The sequence below is a fragment of the Littorina saxatilis genome, unplaced genomic scaffold (assembly GCF_037325665.1).
Source record: "Littorina saxatilis isolate snail1 unplaced genomic scaffold, US_GU_Lsax_2.0 scaffold_1012, whole genome shotgun sequence".
NCBI lineage: Eukaryota > Metazoa > Mollusca > Gastropoda > Littorinimorpha > Littorinidae > Littorina > Littorina saxatilis.
Genome location: NW_027126002.1, coordinates 6,586 through 20,000, shown reverse-complemented (window position 1 = coordinate 20,000; position 13,415 = coordinate 6,586). Strand labels below are relative to the sequence as shown.

Sequence of the window (13,415 nt, the reverse complement as noted above, 5' to 3'; positions counted from 1 at the left end):
GATTCCCCCTCGATGTTAAAATATTTAGTCAAAACTTGACTAAATATAAACAAGTCGCGTAAGGCGAAAATACAATATTTAGTCAAGTAGCTGTCGAACTCACAGAATGAAACTGAACGCAATGCCATTTTTCAGCAAGACCGTATACTCGTAGCATCGTCAGTCCACCGCTCATGGCAAAGGCAGTGAAATTGACAAGAAGAGCGGGGTAGTAGTTGCGCTAAGAAGGATAGCACGCGTTTCTGTACCTCTCTTTGTTTTAACTTTCTGAGCGTGTTTTTAATCCAAACATATCATATCTATATGTTTTTGGAATCAGGAACCGACAAGGAATAAGATGAAAGTGTTTTTAAATTGATTTCGACAATTTAATTTTGATAATAATTTTTATATATTTAATTTTCAGAGCTTGTTTTTAATCCGAATATAACATATTTATATGTTTTTGGAATCAGCAAATGATGGAGAATAAGATAAACGTAAATTTGGATCGTTTTATAAATTTTTATTTTTTTTTACAATTTTCAGATTTTTAATGACCAAAGTCATTAATTAATTTTTAAGCCACCAAGCTGAAATGCAATACCGAAGTCCGGGCTTCGTCGAAGATTACTTGACCAAAATTTCAACCAATTTGGTTGAAAAATGAGGGCGTGACAGTGCCGCAACAACTTTCACGAAAAGCCGGATATGACGTCATCAAAGACATTTATCAAACAAATGAAAAAAACGTTCGGGGATTTCATACCCAGGAACTCTCATGTCAAATTTCATAAAGATCGGTCCAGTAGTTTAGTCTGAATCGCTCTACACACACACACACACACACATACACACGCACAGACACACATACACCACGACCCTCGTTTCGATTCCCCCTCGATGTTAAAATATTTAGTCAAAACTTGACTAAATATAAAAAGACAGAAACACACATTGAAGAACTGCAAGGACTTACCCTGCTAAAATGCAGATCTCGCAGCAAAAGTGAGCTGTTTGAGAACTGTGTAAGCATTTTGTCATTCAACATTGTGTCACTATTTGTGTGTGTATTTGTTTTCAAACACTTTGTAACCATTCTGTATTCAAGCACTGTGTACCAACGTTTATTAAAACACTGTGAAATCGAACTTTGTCCAGAATTAAACGTTCCCATAATTCAACCTTTTCGATCTGTGTGGTTTTTTATTATTGTTATTTTTAATTGGAATGTTCGTAGTCTATCAATTTTCGTTTTATCATTGAATCTTCTTCTTCTTCTTCTTCTTCTTCTTCTTCTTCTTCTTCTTCTTCTTCTTCTTCTTCTTCTTCTTCTTCTTCTTCTTCTTCTTCAGCGTTCCAGAATTGTCTGGTTACGTGTGAGCTCGTTTGCCCATTTGGGTTCCCCACACTATAAGCCTACTCTGAGAGCATAGTCAGCTTCACTCCGCTTTCGTTTAGTAGGCATGCTGGGTATTTTCGTATTTCCATAACCCACCGAACTCTGACATGGATTACATAATCTTTTCCGTGCGCACTTGGTCTTGTGCTTGCGTTGACACACGAAGGGGGTTAAGTCACTAGCAGGTCTGCACATACGGTTTACTTGGGAGATCGGAAAAATCTCCACTCTTAGCCCAACAGGCGGTAGCGACTGGGATTCGAACTCACGACCTCCCGATTAGGAGGCCGACGTCTAACCACCAAGCCACTGCGCCCGTCATTCAATCAATCAGAGTGCAACTAATAAGGTACATTTGTTTAATTCATTTATACAGCTCGAGCACTGTGCAACCAACAGTTTTGTGTTATAGCACTTTGTAAACAAATAATTCGCTGTCGTACTATATATTCAATCAACCCTTGTTCTGGCATTTAAAAAGAAGAAGCTTTGTAGCTATTCTTTAGTCGAGTGATACAGCTTGTGTGTGTGTGTGTGTGTGTGTGTGTGTGTGTGTGTGTGTGCGTGCGTGCGTGCGTGCGTGCGTGCGTGCGTTAATCATGCGTGAGTGAGTGTGTGTGTGTGTGTGTGTGCGTGCGTGTGTGTGTGCGTGCGTGCGTGTGTGTGTGTGTGTGTTTGTGTGTGTGTGTGTATGCGTGCGTGTGTGCGTACGTGAGTGCGTGTATGCATGCGTGCGTGCGTGAGTGAGTGAGTGCGTGCGTGTGTGGGTGCGCGGTGCGAGCGTGAATGTGCATGCGTGTGTGCGTGCGTTCGTGCATGCGTGCGTGCCCGCGTGCGTATGTGTGTGTGTGTATGTGCGTGTGCGTGTGCGTGTGAGTGTGTGTGTGTGCGTGAGCGTGTCTTCAAAAGTTCTTCGATTTTCTTTTCAGTTCTGCTCAGCTAGTCCGCAGACTCTATATACAGAGTTTTCCGTGACGACGAACAAAAATCTGAAGTAACAACTAGGCCCCGACGCTGATTCCGACAGCAGACTTTACAAGGAGTCATGCACTCTGCGGACGCCTTCCGAAAACAGGCGCTTCAAGAAAGTATTTTTTTCATGACAATGCATGCCTTTGACGCCGGCCTCCAAAGCGCAATGTCGTGGGTTCGAATCCCGGCCGCGCATTTTGGGGAAAGGGTGTAGATGTTTCCGATCTGCCAGGTCAACTTATGTGTAGACCTGCTAATGCCTTATCCCCCTTCGTGTGAACACGCACGCTCAAGACCAAGTGCGCACGGAAAAGATCATGTGAATCCATGTCAGAGTTCGGTGGGTTATTGAAAGACGAAAACACCAAGCATGCATCCCCCGAAAGCGGCGTATGGCTGCCTAACTGGCGGAGTGAAAACGGTCATACACGTAAAATCCCACTCTTTCAGGATAAAAACACGAGTGTACTTTGGAGTTTCAGCCCATTAACGCAGAAGAAGAAGAAGACATGCCATTACTCATGGAAGGCTGTGTCTACAAACAATTATGTTGCAAGAAAGATCTCATAACAAAGTTTTAATTTAAAGTCATTTAAACAGAAAAAATAACTTGTCGTGTGATCATTCAATGGTTGAGGTCTTGTAATAAGCTAAGCTTATGTGTATGTGCGTGTGTGTGTGTATGTGTGTGTGTGTGTATGTGTGTGTGTGTGTATGTGTGTGTGTGTGTGTGTGTGTGTGTGTGGTCTGGGTGGCCGAGTTGAAAGCGCACTTGCCTCGGAAGCGAGAGGTTGCGTGTTCGACCCTGGGTCAGGCCGCAATTTTCTCCCCCCTTTCCTAACCTAGGTGGTGGGTTCAAGTGCTAGTCTTTCGGATGAGACAAAAAACCGAGGTCCCTTCGTGTACACTACATTGGGGTGTGCACGTTAAAGATCCCACGATTGACAAAAGGGTCTTTCCTGGCAAAATTGTATAGGCATAGATAAAAATGTCCACCAAATACCCGTTTGACTTGGAATAATAGGCCGTGAAAGGTGAATGTTCGCCTAATAGGCTTGAAGTTTGCTGGTCGATGTGAATGCGTTATATATTGTGTGTAAAAAAATGTCTGTTTGTCTGTCTGTCTGTAAAAAATTCCATTTCAAACGGCAGAAATTCATATGTAAAGCGCGGAGAGCACAGTTGTGGTTCGCGCTATATAAGCTCCCAATAATAATAATAAGCACACTCATGTCTAGCGCCTGTGTTATCGGCGCTGCTGACGATGGTTTGTTACACTTGAGACACCAGGGATACAAAATTCCAGACTTTTTGGTTCGGAGCTACCTGCAAATGAGTCAGAGGCGCTTGAAAGTACAGGCGTTTGCCACTGGGCGATAAGGGGTGGGGGTATGGGTGGGGAGGTGTGAAGAGAATGTAACCAGGCTACCCCCACCGCCATCCTCATGTGCCTTTGCTTGACAATTTTCAACAAATGGGTTATAAATTGAGTTGTCCCGTTTGATTCATGTGTATTGAATTTGTTTGGTTTAAAACTCAGGTAATGATCATTGTTTGAACGAGGGCGGAGGATGAGGTGTGTCTCCCTAGGTGTGTGTGTGTGTGTGTGTGTGTGTGTGTGTGTGTGTGTGTGTGTGTGTGTGTGTGTGTATGTGTGCACAGTTTTGCGTTTGTTTGTAAATCATACGCTCTCATCCACCTCCCTCTACACTTTTGCAATGTTGCAAAACAGATTGTAACTATGGTGTTCTGGTTGCATGGACATTTTTCTTTGCTTTTAAGTCAATAAGGAGAATCCTGACGAGCGTGTAACAAACATCAAACAAAATCACAGGGCAAGCAAGCCGGAATCAACTCTAACAGTACATGCACACGCCCAAACCAACATTGACGTCCGCACGCACGTACGCTCGCAAGAAAGCATGCGCACGAACACGCACACACACACATGCACGCGGTACACACACAAATACACACACACGCGCGCGCGCACGCACACACACACGCGAACACACTCATACACACACGCGCGCGCGCACGAACACACACACACACACACATACACTTACACACACACACACACTAACCCACACAACACACACACACACACACACACACACAGTCGCACACACAAACACACACACACACACACACACACACATACACATATCAAACCAATCTTCAGTACATTTTTTTTTTATCAGTATGAGAAAAAGTAAGGATGGTGTCACTTGGTAAAACTGACACTCACAAAAAAAGAACATGCAGCAGTTTTGGAACAGATATTTCAAAGACGAATTAGGTAAATAGTAAGTAACGTACACACACGGGGAAACACATGCATTACTATAACTACTTCATGGCCAAAACATGCACTCTGGTACGTAGTGTAGTGTCATTACCACGCCGTTCGGAAAGAAATCCGACCGACCCTATTTTTTCGCGCGAGCCTAGACTTTTTTTTTGCATTTGGGAAAAAAAGTCTTTGTTTTTTGGCAAAATAACTTACATGGGTTTTTTGGAGAAAAAAAAAATCCCGACCTACCGACCCTATTTTTTTGTGCTTATGTTACCGTAAACAGACTATTTTTGTTGTTGGCCTAATAACGTATTAAAACAGTACTTGCAGAAAAAAAGTACTGTTATCATTACAAGCAAGAATGGTCAGATGTGTGAAAACAGTCAAATCATTACAATTTAAACAATAAGCAAGACTGAGAAAATATGTGAAAATTAAGGCACAACTCGAACAAATGAAAGAAGGAATGAATAAAAAAAGGTTGGTAGAACATAAGGAAGGAAGGAAGCAAGGAAGGAAGGGAGGAAGGAAGCAAGCAAGCAAGGAAGGAAGGAAGGAAGGAAGGAAGGAAGGGAGCAAGGAAGGAAGGAAGGAAGGAAGGAAGGAAGGGATGAAGGAAGGAAGGAAGGAAGGAAGCAAGGAAGGAAGGAAGGAAGGAAGGGAGGAAGGAAGGAAGCAAGGAAGGAAGGAAGTAAGGAAGGGAGGAAGGAAGCAAGCAAGGAAGGAAGGAAGGAAGGAAGGGAGGAAGGAAGGAAGCAAGGAAGGAAGGAAGCAAGGAAGGAAGGAAGGGAGGAAGGAAGGAAGCAAGGAAGGAAGGAAGGAAGGAAGGAAGGAAGCAAGGAAGCAAGGAAGGAAGGAAGGAAGGAAGGAAGGAATGAAAGAAGGAAGGAAGGAAGGAAACATGCAATACAGACTGAAAGAATAACACTTTTAAGCAGTATTGTGGAGTTATAGTTGTATATCAATATATCAATTATAATAATAATAATTATAACGAAACAAAGGGTATTTATATCAAGGCAAAACCTACTTTAGTTCTAATCACCTTACAAATAAATAGTTAATACATAACTAACAAGAAATTCCTCCGAGGTAGGAAAAACACCCCCGTCAAAGGGAAATAACCTTCTCAGTTGGTGGCAGTGACTGAGTGAGAATGGTTATTTCCCTTTGACCATTAATATGTCCCTCTATAAGTCCTTGTATAATTTTAATCCACCAATAACTCCCTAACCGTGTGTTTGACTGGTCCCAATTTTTGTAAGGACCGTCGCAGGAATGTATAGAACCTGTTCACCAAGTTTGGTGACGATCGGTCCGTTCATTCTTGAGATCTATATGCGAACACAAACACACAAACAAACAAACAAACAAACACATCAACCGAATCCTATACACACCCCTATACCGGGGGTGTAAATACATCGCGAACTATAGCGAAAGACAGCTAGCTAGCCAGCCAGCCTAAGACAGAAAGTCTAAATTGTACAGTTAGTAACATGTCCGTTAAAGCAATGCACCATACCTATGAGACAGCGAGGATGCAACGAGCAGTCGCTCGGCTGGTCCAGGGGAGACAATCAACAATTTGCTACAGGGGAATGGTAGCAAGTTTGTTTCTCTTGTGCTTCTGTTAAAATGGCTTCCGGCCCGAAATAATGTGAACAGTCTGACATCAGTCTGTCCATCGACAGATTTAAGCTGAATCTTCACACGCACTTCAACTCGCCCAACTCGTCGACGAAAATAATGTCGCACTAAATAATGAAGCTCAATGCTATTTTTGTAATCGTTCAAGCGTAGCGTCCCAAATTCATGAAACAACTTAGCTTTTACCAAACATGCCTATATTAGTCTTAATGCTGCGTCGCTCACAAGAAATAACGGTTTTAGGTGTGACGAAAAAAAGAACAGGGCCTGAGTTCGGTGATAAATACAAGACTTATTTTACAACCATTTGAAAAATACATACATCCCCCGTGGCTGCCCGCATAACGAAATCGTTTTTCTCGTGTTTTGAACTTGCCAGTGTTACAGCACAGAGCAGAGTCCGTCCCGCACTTTGCTTTGTGTACATCACGTGGCCACCCAAACACCCGCACAACGCAACATTTTCACGAGAAAAACACGTTTATTTGTTTGCTTTGTCTGTATTATTATTTACACATTTCTATTTACATTTACCACTGACAAAACAAATTGTATAAGTTTAGTTTGCAAGTGAATCTTTATCATACAAAATAACGTTATCACGAGACGAACAGAGATCTCAGAGATCGTCTGCTTCTCAACTGTTTCGCGCAAATCATGTAATATCTATTTTTGCGGAAACCTCCCGAAGAAATGCAATCTCAGCGGCTTCCACCTGCAACATAGTCGTGCTTATTTGGAATGTGACGTCCTGTTCTTCGTCAGTCACACCTATCTCAAAAACTAAGCGTCGCACAGAACCAGCGCCCTTCCATTATCTCTCTTTATGTAAAATTACGGTTTCTTCTCATCTGTTTGTCGACCGAGTCAGTCATCGGGCGGTACCAGCCACATTAAAAAAAAGTATGTCTTCGTGGTGTTGTATAATTGTCGAACTAAAACCTGGAGAACGCTCAGATCTGCATGATTTTTGAAGTGGTTTAACAGTAGAGAAAAAGGCCCTCTGACTGAGTCGATACTCCTTTTTTCAAACTTTAATGCTGTGCATTTGTACATGCTGGATCCCAAAGCTAGAAGTTTTCACACTCTTCCGTGCAGCCTTAATTCTGGAAATCACCAGAGGACTGTTGCACCCGGGATCTTGCCGTGAAAGATATGTGTACAAACTGGATCCACTCAACAACTCCACACAGCTCCGATTCTGGAAATCTCCACAGGACAGTTGCACACGGACTCTTCGAGTGGAAGAACATGTGTACAAACTGGATCCACCGACAACCCCTCCATTCAAGCTCCGATTCTGAAAAGCGCTACAATACTCCAGCAGGCGGAATCTTGGAAGGATATGTATTTAAGCAAAATCCGGCAGCATGACATTATCATGCGCTTCCATACACCCTCGACTCTGGAAATGGCTCCATCCCTGACACACACGGAATCTTCGAGGGATCTTCATCAATTGCTCATTGATTGATGTTTGACCAAACAACACTGGCTCCAGAGACTGGCGTTCAACCACTCAAACGTTTTGACGTCATCGGCTTCATGACGTCTTTCTGGAAGCGGTGTGTCTGGAGAACAGAAATAAAGGTATCGCTGTAGCTATGCAGTGGATATGAGCGAGTTAATTAATCTCTGTCTATCTGTACGTGTGTCTGAAGTGTCTTGATGTGTGAAATATTGAATGTTTCTGTCCAGTGAATGTTACATTTTTTTTTTTAATTCTCTTTTTGTGCAGTTTTTTTTTTTTTTTTTTTTTTTTTTTTTTACATGTATATGCTGTACATTACAGGACATCACCTAACCGAAAGGACAGAATCATATAACAGAAAAACACACTTGGACAATTACAACATACATGGGGTGGGAGGATGGAATGGGGAGGGGGGGATGTTCAGTGGTTTGGTGGTCGCATTATCAAAAGGTTTTAAGAATGTTAAATTTTAGTTTGCAAGGTTACTGCAATATGTTGGTGAATAGTGTTACATAAGAAAGTGTTATATTTGCTAATTTGTCTCTGTCTCTCTCTGTAGACTCTCTATCTATTTGTCTCTCTCTCTCATTCTAAGTTGAATTTGTGTCTATACATATTTAACATTTCAATTTTCTTCACACGAGAGCTATATGGACTGACGAAGTGCAACATACCACGGATGTTGTTCAGTTACTCCCGTGACAGGTTTTACCCCTGTGTGTTTGTCTGTGTGTCTGTATGTGTGTCTGTCTGTGTGTCTGTCTGTGTGTCTGTATGTGTGCATGTCTGTGTGTCTGTATGTGTGTCTGTCTGTGTGTCTGTATGAGTGCACGTCTGCCTGTGTGTCTGCCTGTGTAAGTGTGTGTGTGCGTGCGTGCGTGCGTGTGTGTGTGCGTGCGTGCGTGCGTGCGTGCGTGCCTGTCTGTCTGCCTGTGTGCCTGCCTGTCTGTCTGCCTGTCTGTCGGTCTGTTTCCTTGTCTGTCTGTGTGTCTGTCTGCATATAAACCTACCTGAGCCATACGCTGTTTCCTAAAGTGACAGCAACTCCTCGGTCTTAGTTCTACCTCATCTGCAGTTTCGTCAGTCGGCTGCTCGATATTCGCGTGTAACTCTGGAGAGGAATGAAAACACACCAGACGTAATAACTCATTCACTGATCTAAGTGAGATACTGAAATGCTGACAGCATAGATAGAAGTCATGATGATGATGATGATGATGATGACGACGATGATCATGATGTTGAAGATGATGATGATGATGATGATGATGATGATGATGATGATGATGATGATGATGAAAAAGAGGAGGAGAAGGATTATATGATGAAGATGATGATGATAATGCTGATGATGACGATGATGATGATGATGAGGAGGAGGAGGAGGAGGAGGAGGAGGAGGAGGAGGAGAATTGTAATGGTGATGGTGATGATGATGACGATGATGATGCTGATGATGATGACGATGATGATGGCGATGGCGATGGCGATGGTGAGGAGGAGGACGATGATGACGATGAGGAGGAGGAGGAGGAGGAGGATCTAAAACGCGGTAGTTTTGTCCTTACAAGTAAACTGTAGAAGGCAAGTTAGTCAGGTGGCATAGTTAGTTAGCTGGTTAGTGAGTTAGTTAGCAAGTGGGGAAGTTGGTGTGTGTTTGTGTCAGTGAACCGGTGTGCGGTTGTGTGTAAAAGATAACACTTTTTACCTTCAAGGACAAGTTGCGAATCCTGACGGGGGAAAGTGGCGGGGGCTCGACATGTGTTGCACAATGGTCCAGTGGGCGCTTCCGCTGCTTCTCCTTCATCGGCCTGCCAACGGGACACATATTGGTACGGACAGACATACAGCTAGACAGGTAATGCCGCACGCACTCACATACACACACACACACATACACACGCACACACACACACACATACACACACACACACATCCATCTTTCACCAATGTGTTCTTGTTCCTGTTGTATGATATCTTGATCGGCCTGCCAACGTGACACATATTGGTACGGACAGACAGACAGATAATGCCGCACGCAAGCGCGCACTCACGCACACATCCATCTTTCGCCAATGTGTTCTTGTTCCGGCCTGCCAACGTGACACATAATTATTGGCACAGACACAAATATAGCCAGACAGATAATGCTGCATGCAATTCACCAACTGTCTCTGTTCCTGTTGTGTGACATCTTATCACACTTGCGCGTGTGTGGTCAGGCAATGCTGTTAAAAACAGGATTTCAAATAATACGTTACATGCTGAAAGCAAAATATCAAAATAGTGAGGCTGCGCCTGGTGGGGTGGAGATTTTTCTGATCTCCCAGGTCAACTCATGTGCAGACCTGCTAGTGCCTTATCGCCCGTTGTGTGTACACGCAAGCACAAGACCAAGTGCGCACGGAAAAGATGCTGTAATCCATGTCAGAGTTCGGTGGGTTATAGAAACACGAATATACCCAGCATGCTAACTGAATCAGCATATGCTGCCTGAATGGCGGGGTAAAGACGGTCATACACGTAAAAACCCACTCGTGCAAAAACATGAGTGAACCTGGGAGTTTCTTCCCATGATCGGAGATGAAGAAGATGAAAACAATGAGTCAGTCTGTCAACCTGAAACATCGACACTAGAAACCCTGGACCAGTCATCAGCCAGACTAGTGAGGACTATAGCCAGCCCAAACATCGACACTAGAAACCCTGGACCAGTCATCAGCCAGACTAGTGAGGACTATAGCCAGCCCAAACATCGACACTAGAAACCCTGGACCAGTCATCAGCCAGACTAGTGAGGACTATAGCCAGCCCAAACATGGACACTAGAAACCCTGGACCAGTCATCAGCCAGACTAGTGACTATAGCCAGCCCAAACTCGTAAACCCAAACAGTTGTCCTTTGTATTTTTATTCCATTTCAAATCAAACACAGCATATCTCTATGATGCTGTGCCAGAGCCTGCCTCTGTAAAATGGGACACTTTAGACACAAACAAAATTTAATAATCATGGTTTTCCTTAATGTTGCAGTTTGAAAGAGTAGGGTGTTTTGCATGTGTTTCAGATTGTAACAAGATAACTGAAAGCAGTGTTCATGAGAAATGGACAAAGACGGGCAACTGGTTGGTGTCGGACGTTACACAGATCTGGGAACCCCTGTTTTGCACTTAGAGCATTCTCAAACAAACATGGTGTATTTTCAAAAAAAAATGAGCGTACTGCACACAGCATTTGACCATCCATGATTCAAACTTGCTTCACACGCGTCCGTCGCACAGTTAATTAAGTTTGTCAATACATTTAAAACAAAATCTTCTCTCAGTGTTAACGACAAAATTGTTATCATGTCTCAAAATACTGGATCGAATTCGGGATGCGCTTGTGAAAAAAAGTAGTCTTAAAATAGTTCTCCTCGTATTTTCAACCCCACTGACCGTTGTGATCGTAGTCTGGACAATCATGCGTACAAAATACGGCGAAATCGTATGGGTTCCCAGGTCTGGAACTGGACACAGTAAAGGTTACCACAGAATAATGACTGTTCACCAGCTATCTGTGAAACTTATTTCTAAGATGGATTAAGAGACTTATTTGAATATCAGTGTCGAACAATAGTGTTAATTCAAACTCGAAGATATGACTGAAAATGTGCTAATGATAAAAAAACATATGTTCGTGCAAATTAGACATTATGTTGACATGCTTCGCCGAGACCACCTCCACCCAGTAGCTAGGTTCACGTAGTTTCGACTGATTCGAGATGTTCAGTGTCGATCTTTTAGTTTGAGGCCGAAAGATTGACTAAATGTGTTGATATCGCTTACCGCGATTTGTGATGTAAAAATTGACTAAATATAAACACAATCCAGCTTACCCTTGTATCTGGTTTAGCAGAACAGGCACAAGGAATGCCAATTTCCAGGATCTGAGAAAATCTTGGGGGCACTGGGATTTCAAACTCTTCCAGCAAATTCTCGCAGATCTCCAACAGACAAGCATTTGAATGTTCACGTTTCAGGCAGTCAAAGATTAGTTCCCACTTCGAAATCTCGAACAGTCTTGACTTGACAACGTCTCTGCAGAAAAAAAGGAAAAGAATATATTCATACTGATTAAAATGCAGCAAAAGTGACACTCCTCACGTATTAACAAATACACGAACAGACAGACACACAGACAGAAAATAATTTTAAAGCATCTCTAAAGTGTCAGTTTCACAGAGATTCTATATCTCTGTGGTCAGTTTTCTTTTACAAAGACAACATCAAGTGGTTGATTGTGGAACAACAAATGCTGATGACGTTGACTAGGCCTACTTTGAAGATTGCATATTATTATCAATATAAAGAGCCAACACGAAGATTTTGAGGTGGCCGCGCACATTTTCGACCTGCTGCCAGGTCATCTTCAGGTGCGTGTACTAAAACTGTACAATCATGAAACTGTCCGATCGGAAACTAATCTTTGACTGCCAGACTTATTATGTTATTGTATATTATTTGACAGCTTTGTTGTAGCATTAGCGGAAACAAATAAGGAGGCTCAATTGCAGTATGGTATATGCCTGCAGAATAAACACTGAACAAAAACTGTCCAACAGAATTATCGAAAAGTTCGTTTGAGTCACTTACCTGTATTCAGCCCCTCTTAAAAATCCCTCTGTCACAAGTTTGTCGGCGAGTTCTTCTATGGGCATCATGTGTTCCATGACACATCGGAGACACATCTCAGTCTTGGCTTGAAAGCTCGTCTCCTCCCTCCACAGACCAAGTTCTTCCAGCACAGGCTGGACTTGCTCCTGAAAGAAAGCGAAAGTATTTATTACATAGTGTATAATTGTTTATAATATTGTTGGTAAGAATAAAAGTTGATAGTGAATTATGTATATGTAACTGGTTATAATTGTTGGACAATAGTGAATATTATATGACGCATACCTCGAGTACAGATCAAGCTCTTGGGCAACAGCAGCCAAGACACACCAGCAGGCCCTAGACAAAGTACAGAACCAAGCGCTGAGAATCATCACGGGCGCAATGAAATCAACACCCATACAGAAGATGGAACAGGTGACTTGCATTCCTCCACTGAGCAAAAGGCGAGACTGCAAAACAATGGTACAAGCCACCAAGTACCAGTGCACTCATGACCATCCAATGAGTGACAGACTCAAGAAGATGTCCTTAGGCAGGCTGAAAAGATCAAGATTCGCTCTTGAGGCAAGGGCTTTAATAATAATAATGCAAACTTTTATAGCGCTATTCTAGAAAAATGTCTACTCTTAGCGCTTTACAATACATACATCGACCAAGCATACTATACACGCACAGGCAAAGAAACCGACCAAACATAACCAACAAACTATACATGAACAGGCAAAGAAAACGACCAAACATACAATACACGCACAGGCAAAGATAACGACCAAACATAAGCAAACATACGATGACCAAACATAACCAACATACTATACGCGCGCAGACAAAGAGAACAATCAGCACATGTAATAATTACTGACAACTAATAATGCAGGCATACAGTGACAGTCCAATACACAGCCTAAGCACAAGAACCACAGTAGGCTTCTATATAAAAACGTGTCAACAGTACTATTTACACACACACAAACAGTGCTG

General features: G+C 42.6%; 1 protein-coding gene across 1 annotated transcript; it reads right to left on the bottom strand.

Annotated features, from left to right (window-relative positions):
* Positions 1-4,493: 4,493 nt before the first annotated feature.
* On the bottom strand, positions 4,494-12,577 carry LOC138954455 (uncharacterized; the record flags this gene model as incomplete). Its single annotated transcript, XM_070326300.1, is given in 5 exon segments — positions 4,494-7,873; positions 8,787-8,887; positions 9,485-9,587; positions 11,654-11,855; positions 12,411-12,577. Coding segments are annotated over 5 exon segments (633 nt in total), but the record flags the coding sequence as incomplete, so codon positions are not given.
* Between the last annotated feature and the right edge of the window lie 838 nt (positions 12,578-13,415).